Genomic DNA, 24075 nt, shown 5'->3' with positions numbered 1-24075 from the left:
TCAGTAGGTGGCATACCTTCTGTGTAATCCTACGTAATGCATACAGCAGGCAATTTTCCTATTCTGATCCTAGGCTTCTGGTGTGTTCTGAATCTCATAGATCTCATAGAAACATAGGGTTGGAAGGGGCCTGCAAGACCATCGAGTCCAACCCCCTGCTCAATGCAGGAAGCCTGATTCTCAGGCGGTTCCCCATCCAAGTACTAACCAGGGCTGACCCTGCTTAGCTTCCAAGATCAGACGAGTTCAGGCCAATCTGTTGGCTAGTCTGCATTTGGCTGGCACAACAAAAGTCTTATTTGGGAGATGGTTCTTCCATCTTAACAGCTTGTGGTAAATTCAGAACAGTTTAGCAGTGCCAGAATAAGAAGGTGCCGGTGACAACAGAACTTAAATAGGTCCAAAAGACGCCTCTGAATATCAGGTCTAGGAACATGAGAAGATCAGACCCTGACCAGTTTAGCCTGGTCAGCATTGACTGACCATTGCTCCCTGGGGTCCCAGGCAGAAAAGGGTTTTTCACGGCCCCACCTGGAGATGCCAGAGACAGATCAAAGGAAGGACTTCTTCACAAAGCGCATAGTTGACCTATGGAATTTGCTTCCACAAGACATAGTGATGGCCACCAATTTGGATGGCATTAAAAGGGGATTGGACAAATTGCTGGAGGAGAAGGCTATCAATGGCTTCTAGTCCCAATGGCTACATACTACCTCTAGTAAGTCTCTGTATACCAGTTCATGGGGAACAGGGGTAGAAAGGTACTGTTGCACTCATGTCCTACTTGTGGATTTCCCACAGGCAGCTGGCTAGCCACTGGGCAAACAGAATGCTGGACTAGATGGACCTTGGCCTGATCTAGCATACAGCTCTTCTTATGTCATATGCGATAGCACCTCCTGCTGGTGGCATACAGAGCCATCCTGCCCCTGACTGTTGTTCGGTCGTGTCCGACTCTTCGTGACCCCATGGACCATAGCACGCCAGACCTTCCTGTCCTCCGCTCTGTCCCGGAGCGTGCTCAAGTTCATATCCATTGCATCGGTGATGCTATCTAGCCATCTCATCCTCTGTCGTCCCCTTCTCCTTTTGCCTTCGTTCTTTCCCAGCATCAGGGTCTTTTCCAGAGAGTTTTCTCTTCGCATTAGGTGGCCAAAATATTTGAGCTTCAGCTTCATAATATATAGCCATCAAGACTAGTAGCCATTAATACTGGTTGCCAGTGACACAAATAGCCGGCCTGATCTGGATCTGGGCAAAGGGTTAATGCTCCCTACCTGCCCCCGCCCCCCCCACACCAGTAACCTGATCCAGATCAGGCCTCCCCCTTACCCCACAAACACACCCATTTGTTCTTTCTTTAAAAAATGCAATTGCTAATTGCATGAATGGTGTCTAGTTCTGGCCCTGAGAGATTTAACTTCTAGAGATCTGGAAGGTGGGGCTGAAGTTTAAAGAACAGTAAGTCTAGCAATTTGTGCTACCAGTTGTTTTTTTAAGGCATTCTAAATATCTCTCCAAAATACAGAATTTGGACAATGGACATTTAAGAACAAAACAGCCCTGCTGGATCAGACCAAAGTGTCCTGTTTTCCACAGCAGCCACCCAGGTGCCTTTGGGAAGCGCACAAGCGGGGCATGAAGGCAACAAACCATGGTTGGCTGGGGAAGGCTGGGAATTGTAGGACTTTTTCTGTCTAAACATGCTTAGGACTGCACCCTTAGAATGGGGGAAAAAACTGCATAAAAGTCAGGAAACCACCAAAGGTGGTTGGGGGAAAAGGGGCGTGGCCATCTGGGGACCCCTGGTGGGCCGGATGTGCCCTACTGGCACATCTAAATGCTAAAGAATGCTAAAGAACTCTCAGGACGATCAGCCAGACCAGGCTGAGTGAAAACCTTCCAATTCTGTCTCGTGTCTTGCAGAATGTTAGCATGCTTGTTGCCGCACTGCTGTGGTTGTAGCCTAGTCAAGACTGGGGAGGTCTGGAAGCACTATGAGATCTTTAGGCATGAAATAAACATGCGTAAAAATGCAAATTGAAATCTAAAAAAGCACAGGGATGGGCCTTGGGGCCCTGAGATTCATTTATAATTTCAAAAGGCCTTTGTTCTTGACTCTTAGTCCGTATCCATGAGGATTTGGATCCTGCAATTTGCTTTGGAAAAAGATTGCCCAAAGATTTGCTTTGTATAGAATTCCCAGGGCCAACTCCTCAAATCTGGAGCAAAGCACATCATAAACACATTTCAGGGACTGCAGCCTGAAAGGAAATGAATAAAATCCACACTTTGTACTGAGATAGCCAAGTGATGTTAATCAGGGTCTCCGAATCTCAAAAGCACACAATTAAGGAGCCAGACGTGAAATATTAATTAAAGTGTCTTCACAAAACAAAACAATAGCCTTTTGTTTCATTTTTAAAATGCCTTCTTTGGGGGATTTTGAGCCTTTAGGGTCACAGATCATTTATGGCAGTGAGGCTGCAATCCTGCGCGCAGTTACCTGGGAGAAAGCTTCATCAAACCTAGTGGGTCTTCTAAGTAAACATGCAAAGGACTGACGGAGCTGTTGGTTTTTGAGCTCCAGCAACAAGGCTTCTCTTACTGGCAGTGCAATCTCTATGCATGTCTACTCAGAAGTAAGCCCCAGTGAGTACAGCTGGACTCACTCCAAGTTAAATGTGTATAGCAGGGATGGCAGAATCTCCAGCCCTTCAATTGTTGGACTCCCATACACCCCAGTCAGTATGTCCAATGGTCAGGGATGATGGGAGTTGTTGTTCAACATCATCTGAGGGACCCCAAGTTTCCCATCCCTGGTGTATATGATTGTTGTTCAGTCGTTCAGTTGTGTCCGACTCTTAGTGACCCCATGGACCATAGCACGCCAGGCCTTCCTGTCCTGCGCTCTCTCCCGGAGCGTGCTCAAGTTCATATTCATTGCATCCGTGATGCTATCTAGCCATCTCATCCTCTGCCGTCCCCTTCTCCTTTTGCCTTCAGTCTTTCCCAGCATCAGGGTCTTTTCCAGAGAGTTTTCTCTTCGCATTAGGTGGCCAAAATATTTCAGCTTCAGCTTCAGTATCTGTCCTTCCAATGAGCACTCAGGGTTGATTTCCTTTAGGATGGACTGATTTGACCTCCTTGCAGTCCAGGGGACTCGTAAGAGTCTTCTCCAGCCCACAGTTCGAAAGCATCAATTCTTTGGCGCTCAGCCTTCCTTATAGTCCAGCTCTCACAGCCATACATTACTACTGGGAAAACCATAGCTTTGATCAGACGGACCTTTGTCGGCAAGGTGATGTCTCTGATTCTTACTATGCTGTCTAGGTTTGCCATAGCTTTCCTCCCAAGGAGCAAGCGTCTTTTAATTTCATGGCTACAGTTACCGTCTGCGGTGATCTTGGAGCCCAAGAAAGTAAAATCTGTCACTGCTTCCATTTCTTCCCATTCTATATACCAGGAAGTGATAGGGCCAGATGCCATGATCTTAGTTTTTTTAATGTTGAGTTTCAAACCAGCTTTTGCACTCTCCTCTTTCACCCTCAACAAGAGGCTCTTCAGATCCTCTTCGCTTTCTGCCATTAGGGTGGTATCGTCTGCATATCGGAGGTTGTTGATAATTCTCCCAGCAATCTTAATTCCGACCACTGATTCATCCAACCCGGCATTTCTCATGATGTACTCTGCATATAAGTTAAATAAGCAGGGTGACAATATGCAGCCTTGTCGTACTCCTTTCCCAATTTTGAACCACTCGGTTGTTCCATGTCTGGTTCTTGCTGTTGCTTCTTGACCCTCGTACAGGTTTCTCAGGAGACAGGTAAGGTGGTCTGGTACTCCCGTCTCTTTCAGAATTTGCCACAGTTTGTTGTGATCCACACAATCAAAGGCTTTAGCGTAGTCAATGAAGCAGAAATAGACGTTTTTCTGGAATTCTCTTGCTTTCTCCATGATGCAGCGAATGTTGGCGATTTGATCTCTAGTTCCTCTTCCTCTTCGAAACCCAGCTTGTACTTCCGGTAATTCTCGGTTCGCATACTGCTGAAGCCTAGCTTGTAGGATTTTGAGCATCACCTTGCTGGCATGCAAAATGAGCGCAATTGTGCAGTAGTTTGAACACTCTTTGGTGTTGCCCTTCTTTGGAATTGGAATGTAAACTGACCTTTTCCAGTCTTGTGGCCACTGTTGAGTGTTCCAGATTTGTTGGCATATTGAATGCAGCACTTTAACAGCATCATCTTTTAGGATTTTAAATAGCTCAGCTGGAATACTGTCATCTCCGCTAGCTTTGTTGTTAGTCATGCTTCCTAAGGCCCACTTGACTTCACTCTCTAGGATGTCCGGCTCAAGTTCAGTGACCGCACTATCATGGCTATCAGGGACATTCAGATCTTTCCTGTATAGTTCTTCTGTGTATTCTTACCACCTCTTCTTAATCTCATCTGCTTCTGTTAGGTCCCTGCCTTCTTTGTCCTTTATCATGCCCGTCTTTGCACAAAACGTTCCCTTGAGATCTCCGATTTTCTTGAAGAGATCTCTAGTCTTTCCCATTCTGTTGTTTTCATCGATTTCTTTGCATTGTTCCTTTAAGAAGGCTTTCTTGTCTCTCCTTGCTATTCTCTGGAACTCTGCATTCAGTTGGCTATATCATCCCCTTTCTCCCTTGCTTTTCGCTTCCCTTCTTTCCTCAGCTACTTGTAAAGCCTCATCAGACAGCCACTTGGCTTTCTTGCATTTCTTTTTCTTTGGGATGGATTTCGTTGCTGCCTCCTGAACAATGTTACGGACCTCCGTCCATAGTTCCTCAGGCACTCTGTCTATCAGGTCTAATCCCTGAAATCTATTCCTCACCTCCACTGTATATTCATCAGGGATATGATTTAGGTCATACCTGAATGGTTTAGTGGTTTTCCCGACGTTCTTCAATTTAAGCCGACATTTTGCAACAAGAAGCTCATGATCTGAGCCACAGTCAGCTCCAGGTCTTGTTTTGACTGACTGTATAGAGCTTCTCCATCTTTGGCTGCAAAGGACATAATCAATCTGGTTTCGATATTGACCATCTGGTGATGTCCATGTGTAGAGTCGCCTCTTGTGCTGTTGAAAAAGAGTGTTTGCTATGATCAGCGTGTTCTCTTGGCAAAACTCTATTAGCTTTTGTCCGGCTTCATTTTGTACACCAAGGCCATGCCTGCCTGTTATCCCGGTGATTTCTTGACTTCCTACTTTAGCATTCCAATCCCCTATGATGAAGAGGACATCTTTTTTGGGCGTTAGTTCTAGAAGGTGTTGTAGGTCTTCATAGAACCGATCAACCTCAGCTTCTTCAGCATCAGTGATTGGGGCATAGACTTGAATTACTGTGATGTTGAATGGTTTGCCTTGGATTCGTACTGAGAACATTCTATCATTTTTAAGATTGTACCCCAGTACTGCTTTTCCCACCCTTTTGTTGACTATGAGTGCTACTCCATTTCTTCTAAGGGATTCTTGCCCACAATAGTAGATATGATGGTCAGCTGAATTAAATTCGCCCATGCTTGTCCATTTTAGTTCACTGATTCCTAAGATGTCGATGTTCAATCTTGCCATCTCATGTTTGAGCACCTCCAGCTTACCTTGATTCATTGATCTGACATTCCAGGTTCCTAAACAATATTGTTCTTTACAACATCGGATTTTCTTTTCACCACCAGACACATCCACAGCTGAGTGTCCTTTCGGCTTTGGCCCAGCCGCTTCACTCTTTCTGGCGCTACTTGGAAATACCCTCTGCTCTTCTCCAGTAGTATATTGGACACCTTCCGACCTGAGGGACTCATCTTCCGGCGTCATCTCTTTTAGCCTTGTGATACGTTCCATGGGGTTTTCTTGGCAAGAATACTGGCGTGGGTTGCCATTTCCTTCTCCAGTGGACCACATTTTGTCAGAACTCTCTGCCATGACCTGTCCGTCTTGGGTGGCCCTGCACGGCATAGCTTATGGCTTCACTGAGTTATGCAAGCCCCTTCGCCACAACAAGGCAGTGATCCATGAAGGGGGGTGTATATGATTACAGCCTTATTAAACACTAAACTTGCAGCCTTGTTTGCTATGCCTTATTTTTTACACAGGACACGGCTGGCAATTAAAGAGTTGGGATTCCTACCCATTTAAAATCTTGAATGTGGATCCATTCAAGGGAGAGAGGGGGAGACAGAGAAATGGCTTCCAAGGAATGCAGTAAGCACTGAAATTACACCTACTCAAGAGGCAGCAATCAACACCCTCCCCCCCAATATGGGGCTGTTCCTAGGCCCTGTGCAGAGAATGAATGAGGACCCCTCTGGCTGGGGAGCTGCAATTCTGCTGCAATGAATTGCCTGGAGGGAAATCGCCAGATGCATGCAAAAAAATCAACTGGGGCAACTTCATCTAATCTTTCTAGCACAGTCAGTCCAAAACGGCATGACTACTAGCGTGCCATGAGAAGTTAATGAAATGGCAAAAGGCTCCTGTGACCCCAAAGTGCCCAACCATGGAAGAGTCTGGCTGTTGTACTTCAGTGTGAATCACTGGACTGGGCTGGCTTCTTTCCAATCACACTCAGAACAGCGACTCAATTCGAAACACAGAGAGTGAGCTCATCCCAGGTCAGCGTGCATTCTTATTTTGGCACATTCCATTCCGGCATAACTCTACAGGATGCTGTTACCTCCAGATTATTTATTCCATTTCTTTTAATTGTTACCAGCTGCGATTGTGCCTCATCTTCTTTCTCATCACTGATACCGCTTGCTTGCTTGGCAGGCAGGGAGCCAGCAGGCAACGGCTTTTTCTGCTGCTGCTCCTCCCCACCACCTCCAATGTCTGGGCCAGAGCGAGAGGCAGGTGAACAAGCATGTTGCAACGGTGAAAAGGGGGAGCAACTCCAGGGGGCTGTTGTCAGTGGGCCCCTGCCAGGGTGTGGGCCCTTGGCAGGTGCCCAACCATGCCTGCCCTTGATGCTGGCCCGAAGGGGACAAAGGTTTCCTTGGCAATGGCACTTACCTGGCAGTGTTGTGAGCAGGAGAAACTGCCCCAGAACTCCAGGTTGCCAACTGACCCAAAAGCAATGACCTTGGCCAGCTACCGTGCCTTTAAATGGCAGCTTGACAGGCAGAAATCAGCAGGTGAAGTTTTGCAAGATACTGAGACAACTGTGATCAATCACAGGTGTCTGAAGGTCAAACTGCTGCTAAAGGCACAGCTACAGTGGCCAACAGAAATGTGGCACCCTCACCAGAGCCTTGCAGGCCAGGGGGTCAAATGCCCAACAGTACTGATGTTTTCATCATCATCTCAATGTATTGAATTAGTCTTCAGACTGTATCAATATACACAAGCTCCACAGTACCTATTTCTTGTTAACACAAGATGGTGGTGTATATGTTCAGACACTCGAATAATTTCCCAGTGGTAGGCCAGCCAACTTTTTTTGCTGACTCTGCTGCTATGCCTTTCACAGCAGCTGAAATTGAGCAAATGTCTTTTGTTGGCAGCGCTAGGAGCCCTCCCATTGGAAGCACCGTTAATTTTCCCATGGAGGGGAATGATCTGCCTGCTAAATTTCTGCCTGCCAGGATGCTGTTAAAAGCAGAGAAGCACGTGGGTGGGAAGGCATTGGCAACCTTCTTGATTGGATGTTCCATTTCCCCCCCTTCCTCTCTTTCTCTTTTAAAGCCAGCCTGGCTATTTTGCCATAAACCATTTTTTAAACTGCAAACATTTCAGCAAACATACATTTGCTCCGTCTGTCTGTTTTCCCTGGCAGAGGTGGAAATTCCAAGGATGGGAATCAAGAAAGCCCTAGCAGTCAAAACCGAAAGCCATTGGGAGAAACAGGCAGGATTTCTGGATGAGAAGGAAAACAGCAAAGGGGTCCTGCTACTGGTCAAGGTATGGAAAGTTTGTAAGAGCCCATTCCCCCTCCTTCCCCGAAAGCCAGGGAAAACTGCTCACCCGCCTAAGTTGCCAAGAGAAGCTTGGCAAGATGAAGGAGCCTTTCTCACTGATCCCCTGTTAATCTGGGCAGCATTTCCTACCCCCAAAATATCTGGCCCGATGGTCACACTGTCACATCAGGCTGCAACAAGCCTGAGAAAGAGGCAGCATTGCTGTAATGGGAACCAAGGGTATGCTGTGCGGACTGACCATTTGTGGCCCGACAGGGACCAGCCCTTTGCGCACAGGAACACCGGAAGATGCCTTATACTGAGCCAGACCCTAGGTCCATCTAGCCCACTATTGTCAACACTGGCTGGCAGCAGCAGCTCTCCAGGGTCTCAGGCAGGACGGTTTCCCGCCCTGCCTGGAAATGCCGGGGATCGAACCTGGGGCCTTCTGCATGCAAAGCAGGGGCTCCACTGCTGGCCCACATCCCCTCCCCTGATTCTATGCGCCACTTTCCCCTTTGCACAGTAATCCACGGAATTTGGGGCGGCCTTTACACCGGAATTACCCCCAAACAGTGATGGCTCCAGGTTTCTGAGGGTGAGACACCCTCCATGGGCCCCTCCCTCAGTGGGTCTACCACCAGCTGCTCTTGTTCCTCATCAGCTGGGTTCACACAACACGACAAGCCAGAGTACAGGTTGAGTGTGGGTTGTCATTGAACTGTGGGTTATTGTTGAATCATGGGTTATTGTATTGTGTGAACTCCGCTGTGATAACAAACCACGGTCTGTTAACCACAAACAACCCACAATGGTTTCTTGTTGCATTATGACTGTGGGTGGTTTGTGGTTAACAAACTATGATTTGGAAGAATGGTTGGGCTCACACAACATAACAACACATGATTCAACAACAACCTATGGTTTAACGACAACCTACACTCAACCCATACTCAGGCTTGTCGTGTTATGTGAACTAGGCCACTATCTTTGTCATCATTTCTACCACTACCACGAGGAAGGAAACAGTACAAGGGTTTTTCGCATCCCCTCTGCACTCTTTACAATGCTGTAGACAGAAATACTTATCAGTGAATTGAATATAGATTACATCATCTGCTATGCACCTCCTCCTCATGCTTCAAGTGGGTTGTCTGACTTAAAAAAAATTAAATTAAATTATGTCTGTAGGCTTATCTAATTTAACTTTTAGTATCTTATTTAAACACACACACGCAGTTTTAAAAGAGCTGGAAAACTGCTTGTGGAAAGTGGGGGAGAGCTGGGTTTGTGATGTCAGAGAACTGTGCCAATTAGTACTATGTACAGCTGGCTTCTGCCGCAAACCCACAGAACTGGTTTCCCCTGAGCTCAATCCCATGAAGAATCATAGAATCAAGAGTAGGGTTGGAAGGGGCCTGTAAGGCCATCGAGTCCAGCCCCCCGCTCAATGCAGGAATCCAAGTCAGAGCATCCCTGACAGGTGGCTGTCCAGCCTCGTCTTGAACGCCTCCAGTGTGGGAGAGCCCACCACCTCCCTAGGTAATTGGTTCCATTGTCGTTGCTGAGCCTAGTACACTCACAGGCAGGATGAACTCCCATAATCCCTAACCATTGCCCATGCTGGGGAACCCATAAGTCACCTTTGTGCAGAACCAGTGTGATCATTAATTCAGATTGATTAACACTGGGTTCTCACCTGGATGTAATGTGTATGTGGCATCAGGTGAACCTACCCCAGGGTTGTAAGGGGACATCCTCCTCCTCATTTTAAAAATCACACTACATGTGCTAATTGGCTGAAGGAAGGAAGGAGAAGGCGTTTTGGCTACTTCCCTCCCTTCTCTATGATAACAGATGTTTTGGTTGGGTTGGCAGGTGGGATGGGTGTTGATGTCTGTGGCTCGATTCAGAATTGGTGGGCACTCGATCCTGGATATTTAGTTTTGTTTTTAAAAGTGGTTAGCCTAAGAAACAATTAATTAATTAATCAATCACATTTCTATCCTGCCTTTTTAATTCCAAGGAAGCCAAGGCAGCTTACATGGTCCTCCTCTCTGTTTTATCTTCACAACAACCCTGTGAGGTAGTTAGGCTGAGAGTCAGTGACTGGCCCAAAGTCACCCAGTGATCCTCGTGGCAGAGTGGGGACTAGAACCCGGATCTCCCGAGCCCCAGTCCAACACTCTAACACCTACACCACACTGGCTCTCATTATGACCTATGGATAAGCTGATGCAGAGCTCATGAGTTCTGCTTTGAGCTAGCGCAGGGGTAGGCAATGGGTGCTCTGACTTGGACTCCTGCATTGAGCAGGGGGTTGGACTTGATGGCCTTGTAGGCCCCTTCCAACCCTGCTATTCTATGATTCTGTGATTCTGGCCTGCCAGACGTTTTTGGCCTACAACTCCCATCATCCCTCATCATTGGCTATGCTGGCTAAGGCTGTTGGGAGTTGTAGTCCAAAACATTTGGAGGGCCACAGCTTGGCCGACCCCTGGTCTAGCAGAGAAGCTCTTTCGACAGTTGTCTTACTCTCTGTCAGGAAATCCAGTTTGATGGGAGAGGGCCCATCAGCCACAGAGCATAGCATGTGCACCGCATGCAGGAGATCGCCGCGTCAATCCTCGGTATCTCCAGTTAAAGGAGAATCAGGGAGCAAGTGATGGGAAGGATATGCCTTTTAAAAACAAATATAATGCCTTACTTCTAAATAAGCATGCATCAGATGGCAGCCCTACTGGCCCAAATAATTAATCACAGTTGGGCAACTGGAATAAGAGGTCTGGCTTTCTGCAGTTGGCTGGCACCAAGGAGCTTTGAGGGGTGGCAAAGGCTATCCTGTTTGCCTTTGGGAAACTGATGCTTCTTTTAAGGCTAGTGCTGCCTGATTCCCTGTGCTCAATTTATATACATGTACCCCGCTGGGGGCCCTCAGCCTAATACCCTCAGCCCCCCCCCCCCAACCTGGAATTGGCAGGGCATACAAAGTGAGATTTCTCTTAAACTGCATCTGATCTTCTTGGATACTCCGTGCAAAGCGGAAAGGGTGGCACTGTCAGGGCAGCAGTGGGCCCCTGCTGATCTTGAGCCCCCTGGCAAATGCCCAGCCAGGCTACCCTCTGGTGCCAGCTCTGATCTGTAAATACACTATATTTTCAAACAAGCCATTCAGTCCCCAGTAGTTTCTCCTCACAAGGAGAAAGAAGTTGTAAAAACCTGTTCCGATTCAACGTCCTTCCACTCAGGAAAATGGGCAACACGAAATGGTCTCTTTGCAAATCTTGCCATTTGGGAGGGCTTCCCTGCAGCCCCAATCCCCACTTCTGCCTTTCACTATAAGAATTAATTGGATTATTTGGCCAGCGGCTGGAAGAATGGCATGTCAGCATGAGCATTGTGCAAAAAGAATCACCATCAAATATTTGGATGTTTTGCTTTGGATCTGACTGTGAATTCCTTTAAAACAATATATGTGAGCCCTGTCCAATGATGGCTTGGGGCGGGGGAGGCAAGGAGTTGGAATAGGGGTGGCACCTTCTATTACAAGGCCGCGTTTAAAGCTGAAGGGAGTTGAAACCCCCTCTGAATGGCAGCTAAAGCCTTCCAAAGCCAGGCTCACTGCTCTCAGCACCAACCTGACTGCCAGATGCTGGAGTCAACAGAATCATGGTGCTGGGGCAGGAGAGAGGAGCCGGGAAACTGCTGGGGTTGCAGTTCCAGCTGGGAAAACACGGGACACTCCGTAGAGCAAACACAGCCGCTCCACAACCTCCATTCAACCTTAATTCCCAAGTCAAAAGAGGATCTGAGTTTCTAAACAATATTATTATCAATGATGATGTTAACCATGTTACTAATTATATGTCTGAACAATCTAAAGATATTCAGAGCTACAGCTATTTCACTGCAAGGTGCAAAGCTGGACCAACTTTGGGGGCCCTTTATTTCTTGTTATATCCTTGCCCATGACGTCACCCCCTCCAACTCTAGCAATTTCAGCTGCCAGGCAGGAAGCTTCGGGATGGAGGGCTCCCAGTGCAGCTTTATTAATCAGAAGGCCCCACACAGCTTTATTTATTTATTTAATTTATTAATCGCCCATCTGGCCGGTCACCCAGCCACTCTGGGCAATGTACAACAATAAAAACAATTTACACAATAAAATTCAACATCAAAAAGGTCCTACCCACAATGCCCAAGGGAGGTCCCCAGAAGAAGGGTTCCGGCTCATCCTCCGGGCAACGTAGCCAACAAGGTGCTGCCAGCCCCTAGGCTCTGCCCTCCGAGAGCAAAGGAAGGAGCTGCTCTCGGGGGAGCCTCTCACTCCCTGCCTCCAACCCAGAGCAGCAGCGGAGCAGAAAGACCTCCCGCACTGCATGAGGGAGGACCGGATCCCAAAGGTGGGAGCGAAGGCAGGCGGCCTACCTTAGCCCCACCATCCCCAGCCAGCATGTGTGGGTTTTTTAATTTGCATTTCCCCCCTCAAATTTGGCGTCCCACTTCACTTGACACCCTAGGCAATCACCTATATGGACAGGCCGCCCCTGCCCTGTTTTCTAGGGCCACTCTCGTGACCCCGGAAGTGAGTTTCAGGCTCCCTTCTCCTCTGTATTGCTAAGACAGAGTGAGTCACACTGTGCCGATTCTGTTCCTCACCCTCGTCCTCATCCTGAGACGCAGCAGAGGGCCATCAAGAGCCTCCCATTATCCAGGGGTTCCTTCCCTTGCATTATGTGAGGTCTGTTTTATGGCTTTCACAAGCATTAAACACCATGAGCTGTTACTGAGCAACAGCATGTTCTCTTTGGGCTGATTTACACGGACACGGACATCAACCTGATGTCACATCACTCGATGGCTAGCTGCTCTCACCAGAAAACAGGATGTTTCTGGTCCCGTCCAGTGCTAGGAAAGCTTTATCCCTGGCGCTGGAATAGTGATGGCAGCTTCACACACGCAAATCACCTAAACTGTATTGCCCTTGTGGCAGCAAAGCCTCTGACACTGATTGGCTGAGATGGCCCAAAAAGTGCGCAAATATCCCAGCCTAGAGGGCCAAGGGACAACTACTGCTGTTGGGCTGCAAGTCCCATCATCTCAGCATTGGCTCTGATGGCTAGGGCTGATGGGAGATGCAATACAACAACATCTGGAAGGCCACAAGTTGCTTTCCCCTGGCCTAGAGACAGGAGGACATCAGGGCTGAATTTCCCATGTAGTTTGATTGATTGATTGATTGATGTTGTAAAACACCTAGAGAATTTTATTTTATGAGGTGATTAAGAAATGTAATAGAATAAATACATGTTTATTTCAACACACAGGCCAGTTCCATGGCTCCACGCTCCTAGTTCCTTGATGCTGCAGTCACTGAGTGATCAGTGTTACATGTGTGAACTCATCTGTACTAAGGAATCTGGATGTGAATTGAAATCTCCCAGCCAGGGCAACAACGTGCTCCCTTCCCCATGAGGGATGGAGGAGTCGGTACACGGTGGGTGGGCAGGTTTGCGGTGTTGTGATGGGGCATCAGATCATATCTGACGCTTGGCTGGACCCTGCGCCTTCACTCCAGGTGGCTCCCCAGCAACGTATCCTGCTTATCAAGGCTTTTCATCAGTTAGCCTGCACCCAAGAAGCAAGACCAGGCGTGGGGAACCCATGGCCCCCAGATGTACATGGACTACAACTCCCACCACCCATTGGCCATGCTGGCTGGGGATGATGAGAGTTGTGAGTCCAACAACATCTGGAGGGCACCTGGTTCCTCACAGCTGGTCTTGAGGACACCTGGGTTGCTCCTCTCCAGCAACGTCTGGGAGGATCCCATCCCAAGCTTTACTGGCTTGTGGAGTAACGACATGAGAACAAAGGAGCAGCCCTGCTGGACCAGGCTAAGGGTCCATCTAGTCCAGCATTCTGCTCACACAGTGGCCAGCTGGCCGCCTGTGAGGAAACCACCAATGCCCGGATCGGATCTCTAGGTCAGTCTCCTACAACGCTGCACTGTGCAAGCTTTTCCAGGTCTGAATAAACCTCCCCTGTGATCCACGTTCACTTGCTTTCTGTAATTGCATCTCGGCCTGCCCCGTGCTCTCCCCTCCTCTGCTTTCCCTTCAACTGCATCCTGGACTAGCCCCACAATGCTTAAAAACAGCCTTAGAGACATCGGAAGCTGCTTTGGACCAAGTCAGAGCCTTGGTCCGTGGAGCCCAGCACTGTCGACATGGACCGGCAGCAGCAGTTCTCTGGGGTTTCAGGCAGGCGTTTTCCTACCTGGAGATGCTGCCAGGGATCAAACCTGGGCCTTCTGCATGCAAAGCAGGGACCCTGCCACTGAGCAACCGCCCTTCCCCCTCCATATGCATTGGACTACAACTCCCAGCATCCCCAGCACATTGACTGGCGATGATGGGAGGCGCAGTCCAACACAACTGGAGGACTGGCTGAACTGATGGCTCCATCATATCTGATTGGCACTTCTTCACACTTCCCAGCGGTCCTTGTGCCTCTCCAATCCGATCCAATATCAGCATCATTATCTTCATCCATGTATTTCTACACCACAATAGTGTGTGCCCAGAACAGTATCATATTCAGGGGTCTCACAAATGCACTCTCCAGCTCGCCACCGGCAAGCGCAGTTCTTAATCTGGCAAGAGCCTCTGCCCTCCTTCCCTGGAGGAAGCCAAGGACTCTCCCTGACATCACACAGAGCCTCACAAAGGCGCAGAAAGCGGAGAAATGCTGCATTTCTACCCGAGTGTCCCCAAACTCAGCACAACAGGGATGAGCCTGTGTCGTACACACACACACACACACGCCCCTCCAAGGCTCAGTTGGACCTCACGGAGAAGACCCTGCCCCCCTTTCAGGAGAGGGGCTGGCGAGCTGGGCTCGCTACTGGGGCTGGCAAAAACCAGTGGCCCCCTGCCAATACCCCGGGTGGGTTTTCTCTTTCTGTCTGTTTAGCTATGGAGGGTGGTGTCGCGGCCCCAAGAGAATCCCAAAATGCTGGCAGCTGCCTTGACCCACAACAGCAAACCCAGCATTTTTCATGTCTACCAGGAGCAGGTGTTTTGCAAAGCTAATGGGCCTTAATTTTAATTTTTAATTGCCCATTTGAGACCAAGCCAGCCCCAAATCTGTTGCATTCGAAGAAGGGGCAATATATTGCTGCTGGGAACAGTATCTTGGTGCTGGGAAAGTCCACCCCCCCACCCCCAGCTCCTGTGAGGATTGCAGCTAAACTCAGAAGGAACAGGGAATTCTGAGGGGTGGCGACGACATCCTCATCCCTGAGAATGAGAAAGCCCTGAGGCGCTGACCCGGCCAGCCCCTGGCGCCGCTATAACACAGACCACAACACAGACCCAATGCTAACCTATCTGACTGCTGTGTGAGCTGTCCCGGCATCTCAAGGGGCTGTGTTTGCTGGGTGCTCCAGGGGGCTGGAGTTCATAGAATCATAGAATAGTAGGGTTGGAAGGGGCCCACAAGGCCATTGAGTCCAACCCCCTGCTCAATGCAGGAATCCAAGTCAGAGCATCCCTGACACGTGGCTGTCCAGCCTCGTCTTGAAGGCCTCCAGTGTGGGAGAGCCCACCACCTCCCTAGGGAATCAGTTCCATTGTCGTATTGCTCTTACAGTCAGGGAGTTTTTCCTGATGTTCAGCCGGAATCTGGCTTCCTGCCACTGGAGCCCGTTATTCCGTGTCCTGCACTCTGGGATGATCAAGAAGAGATCCTGGCCTTCTTCTCTGTGACAACCTTTCAAGTACTTGAAGAGTGCTATCCTATCTCCCTCATTTCCATTTTGTTCTTATTCATCTCAATTTTGAACTGTAGTGCATCATCCCAAGAGATGGAGGGGGCACAAATCAACCTACCGCTAATGCAGGGGTGCACAACCTCAGGCCCATGGGCCGAATCTGGCTCGCCTGGGGCCCCCAGACAGCCACGCCCCCTCTCCTGCCCCCCCGACCACCGACCATTTGGTTTCCTGGCGGTTGTGCTGTTTTCTCCTCGTTCTAAAAGGTTGAAATGCCTCTGCTGAGGCCTAGTTACGGGCAGGAAGAGCTTTAAGCTAAACCATGCCGGTATTTTGAGCCTTCCCCTTTTGCCTTTGGCCCTGCCCGCTACTGGAATGCAGCCCCTGTAGACTTTTCCAAAATTGAATTTGACCCTTGGGCTAAAAGGGGTTCAAGACCCCTGCATCAAAATACAACATTCATACAAAATGCCAGCCATGAGAACTGCCCAGCCGGCTAAGAGCCCACCACCTGTTCCCCACAGGGGCCCATCAAATGCCTCTGGGAAGCCCCTGCAAGCAGAGGATGGTTTCTTTGGCTATTGTTTATTGCCAGGGTCTGCTATTTGGAGATACAGTGCCACTGAACATGGAGGTTCCATTTAGCAACCTCTGCTAAGCTGTTGATGCACACATCCACCCTGGGACTGGGATACCACCTGGTAACTGGCAGGAGAAGCCGGGGAAAGGGAGAGAGGTACTGGGAAGAGGAGCAGGAAAGAAGGGGCACAGGGGTGTAGAGTTGGCAACATGGGGGGGTGTTAAGGGCTCCTGCTCCTTTCTCCCAGCCTTTCCCAACCTGGTGCTCTCAGGTGTGTCAGACTACAACTTCCATCATTCTCAGCCAGCATGGAGTTGTAGTCCGACACACCTGAGAGCACCAGGTCAGGGAAGCCCTCTTTATCTTCCGCACAGCAGGCAGAATTAACGAATGTATTATTAGCATTTATATCCCGCCTCATCTGATAAAAAGCCATCAAGGCTGTGTACAGCCATTTAATACAATAAAACCTTGCCACTGGACATTGAAAGCAGCAAAAACAAGGACGTTAAAAACCGCAAAAACATTAAAAAGGAATAATACACATTTTAAAAGGTGAAATTGAATTTCCGCCAGCAAAGCCTCCATTGCATCCCCAAGCCTGGAAAAACGGTCATCTCTTTAATGCCTGGACAGCTTTCATGCCCACGTTAAAAGCACAGGAGCTTTGCCAGGAGGAGAAAATAGTGTTGGCAACGCTATATGGGAGACCTGCTGGGCAGCTAGTGAAGAAGCAGGACAAAAGACATCCTGGTGGCTGACCAGGAGACATGCTGGCGAACCGAAATGGGTTCCCACCTCCTCGCCCCAGGTGACCAGATGCAAATAGGCCGGGCTCCTTTACATTTAATAGTTGCAGAGAAGAGAGGGAATTTCAGGGCGTGCTGCTTTTCTCACTCCTTCAGGGGCACAATGTGACAAGCGGGATAGAATTCCTGCCTTCTGTGCAGTGACTAAAGCATGCTGGCTGGGGAGGATGGGGGTCTGGGGCGATGTAATCTGAGGCTGGCTGGAGATGATGGGAGTTGTAGTCCAAGGCATCTGTAGGGCACTACCGAGTTGGGGGAAATCTAGGGTAGTATCCAATGTTAGTCCTACTTAGAGCAGACGCATTGAAAAAATGGGACTAGTGTTGAATGGGGCACGGCTACCCTTGAAAGACCAGGTCTGCAGCCTGGGGGTCATTTTGGACTCCCAGCTGTCCATGGAGGCTCAGGTGTCAGCTGTGAGCCGGACAGCGCTGTATCAACTCCATCTGATACGGCGGCTGCGCCCCTTCCTTCCTGACCATCTGCTCCCATCGGTAGTACATGCCCTGGTCTCCTCTCGTTTAGACTACTGTAATGCGCTCTACGTGGGGTTACCCTTGAAGACGGTTCGGAAGCTGCAGCTGGTACAGAATGCGGCGGCTCGCCTGATTAAAGGCAGCCGCCGGCGAGATCACATCACTCCAGTGCTGAAGGAGTTGCACTGGTTACCAGTTGTTTTCCGGGCCAAATTCAAGGTGTTGGTTTTGACCTTCAAAACCCTATATGGTTCCGGCCCAGCCTATCTTAAGGAGCGCCTCCAGCAACACCAGACAGGCAAGATCAGCCTCGGATGGCCTTCTCTCTGTCCCATCAGCCAGGACAGCTGGACTGGTGGGGATGAGGGAGAGGGCCTTCTCTGTGGTGGCCCCCACTCTGTGGAACTCCCTCCCTAGGGAACTCCGCCATGCCCCCTCTTTAATGAGCTTCCACCGCGCATTAAAAACATGGTTGTTCAGGCAGGCATTCGGGGTGGGTTAGGGTATTTTTTATCATGTTTTTAATGTAGAACTTTATTGTTTAAACTGTTTTGTTGTACATTGCCCAGAGTGGCTGGGTGACCAGCCAGATGGATGATTAATAAATTTAATAAATAAATAAATAAAACTAGTTAGTCTTGACTAACTTAAGTTCCATTTGTTTCAATGAGTCTACTTTAAGTAGGACTAACACTTGATACTACCTCTAGTATACAGTCTTGCATCTGGCTGCTCCCTCTCTCCTTCGCTGCAAGCCGGGAAAGATGAGGCAGACGGGTTGGCCCTCCTGACAACCGGTCCCTGGGGTGCCCTCGGCCTCCCACCCACTGCTCTTAAGGGCTCTGTTTTGAACCTAGTTTTGCTTGTCCCTTTGTAAGGCCCCTCTACATCCTTTTGATCTACTCACTGGAACACGCTGCCTTATACCATGTCAGACTATTTGACCATCTAGTCCAGACAGGATTGTCTGTAGCAATTGAGAGTGGCTGGCTCCCCAGAGGGGATCTTTTTCCTCTGAACTACAGATGCTGGGGATTGAATCCGGGACCTTCTAGACACAAAGTCTGTGCTCTCCCTCTGAGCTATGGGCCCTCCCATAAGCTTGGTTGCTTTGGGAAAGGTTGTTTGTAAGACCTTGGGGCAGGGACTATACTATTGCAAGCCTAGCGCAATGTACAAACAACAGGGCCGGCCCTCCCATGGAACAATGGGAGATACCTGCATCAGGCGGTAGAGTGGCAAATTGCACCACTCTCCTTGCCCTCCCCCCCCAGGAGGGCCCACCGCTACCACTACCATCCCACCACCTCCAGTGGGTGCTCCAGAGAGCCCCGCCAGTTGTTCTCTCATAATGGCATTTGCCACACCAGGGAGCCACCAGTGGGGCTCTCTAGAGCAGCCTCCCTCCCTCTGTTTTCCTCACTGCAAGGAGCAGCACACGGCCAGCAGGACCAGCTATAGGGGTCTCGCGACATCCAGACAACCTCTCACAAGAACCCCACAGTCACTTCTTCCAGCCGCGTGGATCTCCATGTGACAAGGCAAACAGAGGGTGCGTGGCAAAGGTAACCGGGGGTGGGGTGGGGGGAGTGATATGGTCGTGGTATATGTTCTCTCCTGCCTCAGGCAGCAAGAGAGCTGAGGCTGACAAATGACCTTTGGAGGCAGCTTTCTACTGGTGAGACCCCTGGTCTTTCTTTGCCCAGTACTGTCTACTCCGATCGGCAGCAGCTACACACCTCCTGTGGCCAGATCAGCCTTCTTTTATTCTGGCTTAATTGGTCTGGAATAAATACACATGCACACCCATCACCATCACCCTGGTTCCCGCCATAAAATCCCTAATGTAGACTTATGATTCACCACTAGTAAAATGCCTCTCATTGATGGGGAGAGGGTGGCAGAGAGGAGTTCTGTATCCTACAGGCATCCCTGGGGGGGTGGGATCAGTGTGTCTCTGCAATCTGCAGACAAAGATGCATTGCCTCTCCTTCTTCCATGTGATAATTTGAGCCACGCTGGATCAGATCAAAGAACAGTGCTGGGATAAGAAGCTGCAGAAGACAACACAGCTTAAATGGGTCCAAGGGATGTCTCTGAAAATCAGATCTAGGAACAGGAGAAGTTTAGACCCATGGACCATCAAATTTAGTATGGTCAACGTTTAATTTTATTTATTTTACTACATTTATATCCCACCTTTTTTCCTCTTGCAAGGACCTCAAGGCGGCTTATATAATCTTCCTCCTCTCCATTTTATCCTCACAATAATCTTGTGAGGTAGGTTAGACTAAGAGTCAGTGACTGGCTCAAAGTCACCCAGTGAGCTTCATGGCCGAGTGGGGACTAGAACCCAGAAATCCCTAGTCCAACACTCTAAGCACTACACCACACTGCCTCTCACTGACTGATAGTGGCTCTCCAGGGTCTCAAGTAGAGGAGGGTCTTTTTCCCAGTCCTACCTGGAGATGCCGGGGATGGAAACGGGAATTTTTCCATGCAAGGCAAGTGCTCTGCCACTGAGCTGCAGCTCTTCCCCATCTGAAGGCCCACCCTCCCAAGTGCTCTCCCTCACACACTCTCACCTACAGAGCAGGTTCTCTTCCGTGTCCCTTCATTCATGGAAATACAGTCGAGGACTATTGGATCTTGGCCTTTCTCTGTGGGATCCACCTGACACTCCTTCCCTAGAGAAGTGCATCTCGCAAATGCCCTTGCAAGTTGGCTGTTCTTATGTTCTTATGAAGTGTGGATTAGTAAAATAAAAAAGGATTTTTAGTTACATACATTTTTAGTAAATAGGAGGTGGAGGGAGACTAATCAGATCGCGATCCTAGGGGTTGGGGAGAGGAGCTTTGACGCTTAAGAACGTAAGAAGCGCCCTGGAGCAGGATCAAACCAAAGACCCATCCAGTCCAGCGTTCTGGCTGCACCGTGGCCCACAAGCAGGATGCGAGCGCAACAGCACCCCCCGCCCACATTCCCCAGCAAGTGGTGTTCATAGGAGTGCTGCCCCTCAGATCCTTCTCAGTGGAGTCTCGGGCCAGGCCGAGAGTCTGGCGGGTTCCGTCTTGTGCTCCACAGACCTCCATGGCGGCAGCTGAGAAATGACCCTGCCCCTCTCTGCGCCCAGTGCCCTGTGCCTGCATCTGCATTAGCATAAGCTCCGCCCATGATTCCATTTGCTGTGGGATGACGCTAGAGTGTGACAAAGAGGCAGAGCTCGGGAACTGCCATACAGATATCAATATACACAATTTCTACAATTTTTGATCTGTGCAAAGCAGTGTGCAACCCACACATTACTCATGCTCTCCACAGGCTTGCGAGGTAGGCCTGTTTTGTCCCCGTTTATGCTTCAGGGTAAGTGGTTTTGACCACTGAGCTCATGGCTGAGGCAGGATTTGAACCCAGATCAAAGCACAACATTCTAACTACTTCACCACAACCTTGTCCCCATCACTGCTGTGTCCTTTCTTGGCACATACTCAAGGTTGCAGCAATCAATCCTCTTTTTCCTTCCTTAGTTACTGAATCAGGATGGTAAAGTGTGCCAACCTCCCCACCCCCGTACTTTTTTCCTTGGCCATCATAAAAGTCCTGGCTTTAGCCTCATAAAATTTTCACAAAGAGCCATGGAGAGATCACTCCTACCTGCAAGCCGCACTCCTTCATTTTCTGATGCATGCTAGCTTTTTTTTTACAATAATACCATATAGGCAGCTTTAAAAATGTGTATTTGAATTATCTCTGCACACAGAATCATCGCAAGAATCGAAAGCCTTTTACTAGCAAGAAAAGGGCAGTTAAAGTGCAGCTAATCCACATTAAGGTTGCTCATCCAGGTAAATCCTTGCAGCACCAACACTGTGCAGATTTACCTGGAGGTAAACCCTGCGGAGTTCACTAAGAGCAGGTTTACTCAACATTTAATATTGCAAATCCTATGCACAGTTATTTGGAAGCAAATCCTATTGAATAAAGCGGGATTTATTGCTGAGTAAGGATGCCCTGGACGAGGTGGTCAACACCTCGTCTTTATCCATGGGTGCATTTTATTTATACAGATTTCTTTCAAATGATGCTTCCCACCTTATTCCGAGGTCTCAGGGCAAGTTGCAATATTACACAGTACAAAAAGACACTCCGCGCTCATTTGCTAGTTTTACACCTACGGAATCAAAGGGGGAATCCCGACCATCTGACGAATGTTTCTCAAAGAACCAATTCCTGCAGCGTTTCAACTCTCATCCAGATTAGGGTGGGTGGGGACAAGGGGGATGGCATAACTCCTAGGCAGCTCTGCCAACTATCCCAGAGGAGGGGTGAGAGGAAACAAAATCACTCATTTCTCCTTTACATACATTAAGGGCGCAATCTTATACATGTTTAGACAGAGAAAAGGCCTACAACAAAGCTGGCTGGGAATGCTGGGAGTTGTAGGCCTAAATATGCATAGGATTGCGCTCTACGACATTTAAATATTAGAAGTGGTGTTGGCCCTGGGTACAGCAGGTGGCAACAAATCTTGGCGGGAGGGGGGACGGTCTTGGCAGAAGCACCATGTCAGGTTTTTTTTGTGGGGGGATTTGGGGGCAGAGAGTGAGAATCATCAAGCTCTAAAGGTCCCGTCTTTGGATACAGTAAATATTAAATTGTGAAACCAAAAAAACAGCAACAGCAAAGCCGTATCTTGAAAAAGCATTTGTTGTGAATACTTTTTGCCCCATGGATATGCCACGTAATATTGCTAAGAAAGAGAGAGAGAGAGAGAGAGAGAAAGAAAGAAAGAAAGAAAGCCATGTTCCTTCGTAACTACTGCAATATTTTCAACACAGCTCAACCAGCCAGCCTTTCGTATTATGCAAAAGGATTTGCGCCTTTGACATGCGCAGCTACAGCCTGGGCCCACTGCACAGTCTGGAGCAATAGTGGCTTGTGTGTGCAGGACAAGTCAGCTGGCTAGAAATAGGGGTGCTCCAAATATTCACATGTTGCTTGAAACGCAGGCCCACAGCCTCCCTGAACGACACTTGCCGGGAGAGAGTTGGAGGTTGCACTCCTTTCCTTGGGGATCCTTCTCTGCAAGGGAGGATGCCACACCGAAAGTGTCTGGGATAAAAAGGACTTTGTAGAGGCCCAGGCTGCCACTCTATGGGGTGGCATGAGGAACCCTCTGTCTTGAGGGGCAGTCTAGAATAAGGAAGGACACACACACACACACACCCATCCACCAAAAATAGGTGACATTCACAGGGGAATGATGGAATCCTAGCTGGGTGATATGTGTCTGTGTCATGCTCTCTAGAGGAGAAGATGATGCAGGGGGAGCTGGAGAAGAGGCAGGCAGAACCTCCCCTTCTCCTTTAGGACTACACTGGGCAGTAATGGCCAATGAGTAGAGCATGAGGGTTCCTCCTCCACCCCTCTACCAGGGAAAGGGGAGAATAAGGGCTGGAGTCCTCCTTCCCCGCTGACCTTGGGGAACCCCATCCATGACCTGGGCCACAGGCCTCCTTTAGATTAGGGGAAAAAACTTTTCAAAACCCCACTGTCCAATCCATGTAAGGGGGGGCAGGGGGAGGAAACCATCACCCCCCTTTGCTCTCTCCACAATGGGGTCTTTGCATGGCTGGGAGAGGAGAGGCTGGCCTGCGGGACCTGGAGGTCTAACTTTGCTGGGACCCTCGAGGGGGGCATTGAAAGGGGGTCCATGCCTTGAGCGGGGTGGGTGGAGCAATGGATGAGCTAAGCAGGGAAGGAAGCCTTCCTGTTTGCTCCAGATCCCAGCCCTCACTCCGCCCCCCCCCCCGCAGAGAACCAAGACAAGGAGCTCCATCTTCTCCCCATATCCGACCCTCCCCTCCAGGTCTGTTCTGCCCCACATCCAACTGCCTTAGCCAGACTGATCAGGGCACCCCCCCCTCCCCATTACCCCTGCATCCATCATCACCTCCCCTTTTCTACATCCATTTTCTCCTCCACCCTCCATCTGTGCCCACTTCCTTCTCACCCTCCCTCCCTCCTTTCTTTCTCCCTCTTTCTCCTATCCCCCCCAGCCAGCCTCCCCCCACCACGCACCTCACTCTCTTCTTGCCGCCCCCGGGACACACACGTTCCCCCTCGTCAACCCCCCCCCCGCCAATGTCTGGAGCTTGAGGGGGCCGGACACTCACCTGCCTCAGGTGCCCTCCGGACGCCGGGGTCCCTGGGCAGCAGCGGCGGCGCCTCCGGGGCGTTGAGGGCTTCTCCGGGCATGCTGTGGCATCCAGCAGGGGCTCTCGCCGGCTGGCACGGATGGAGGAGCGGGGGGTGCCAGGCAGGGCGGCTGGACCGGCGCAGGGAGTTTGCTCAGCAGCTCTGCAGCCTCCCAGCACCAGGCTGGATGGAGGATGAGGAAGGATGGCGTCTGCGCTGTCGAGGCCCTCGGAGGAGCGGGGCGGGGGGGGCTGGACCAGGCGCTGCTGCTGCTGCCGCCGCCGCCGCCTGAACAGCGCTGTCATCCCAGATGATGTCA

General features: G+C 49.7%; 1 protein-coding gene across 1 annotated transcript in view; it reads right to left on the bottom strand.

The window, feature by feature from the left end:
• Window positions 1-23863, bottom strand: part of LOC146345295 (uncharacterized) — a 69866-nt gene extending 46003 nt beyond the window's left edge. Inside the window, exon 1 of the mRNA XM_084859839.1 lies at window positions 23735-23863. Coding sequence (XP_084715965.1) covers window positions 23735-23816 — 82 coding nt within the window. The 5' untranslated portion in view covers window positions 23817-23863. The remainder of the gene's footprint in view (window positions 1-23734) is intronic.
• Between the last annotated feature and the right edge of the window lie 212 nt (window positions 23864-24075).

Source organism: Heloderma suspectum, chromosome 5, assembly GCF_057233095.1.
Source record: "Heloderma suspectum isolate Gila_16-S chromosome 5, 16-S_ref, whole genome shotgun sequence".
Classification (NCBI taxonomy): Eukaryota; Metazoa; Chordata; class Lepidosauria; order Squamata; family Helodermatidae; genus Heloderma; species Heloderma suspectum.
The sequence above is the reverse complement of the archived record's forward strand: the minus strand, read 5'-3'. Positions and strand labels throughout refer to the sequence as shown.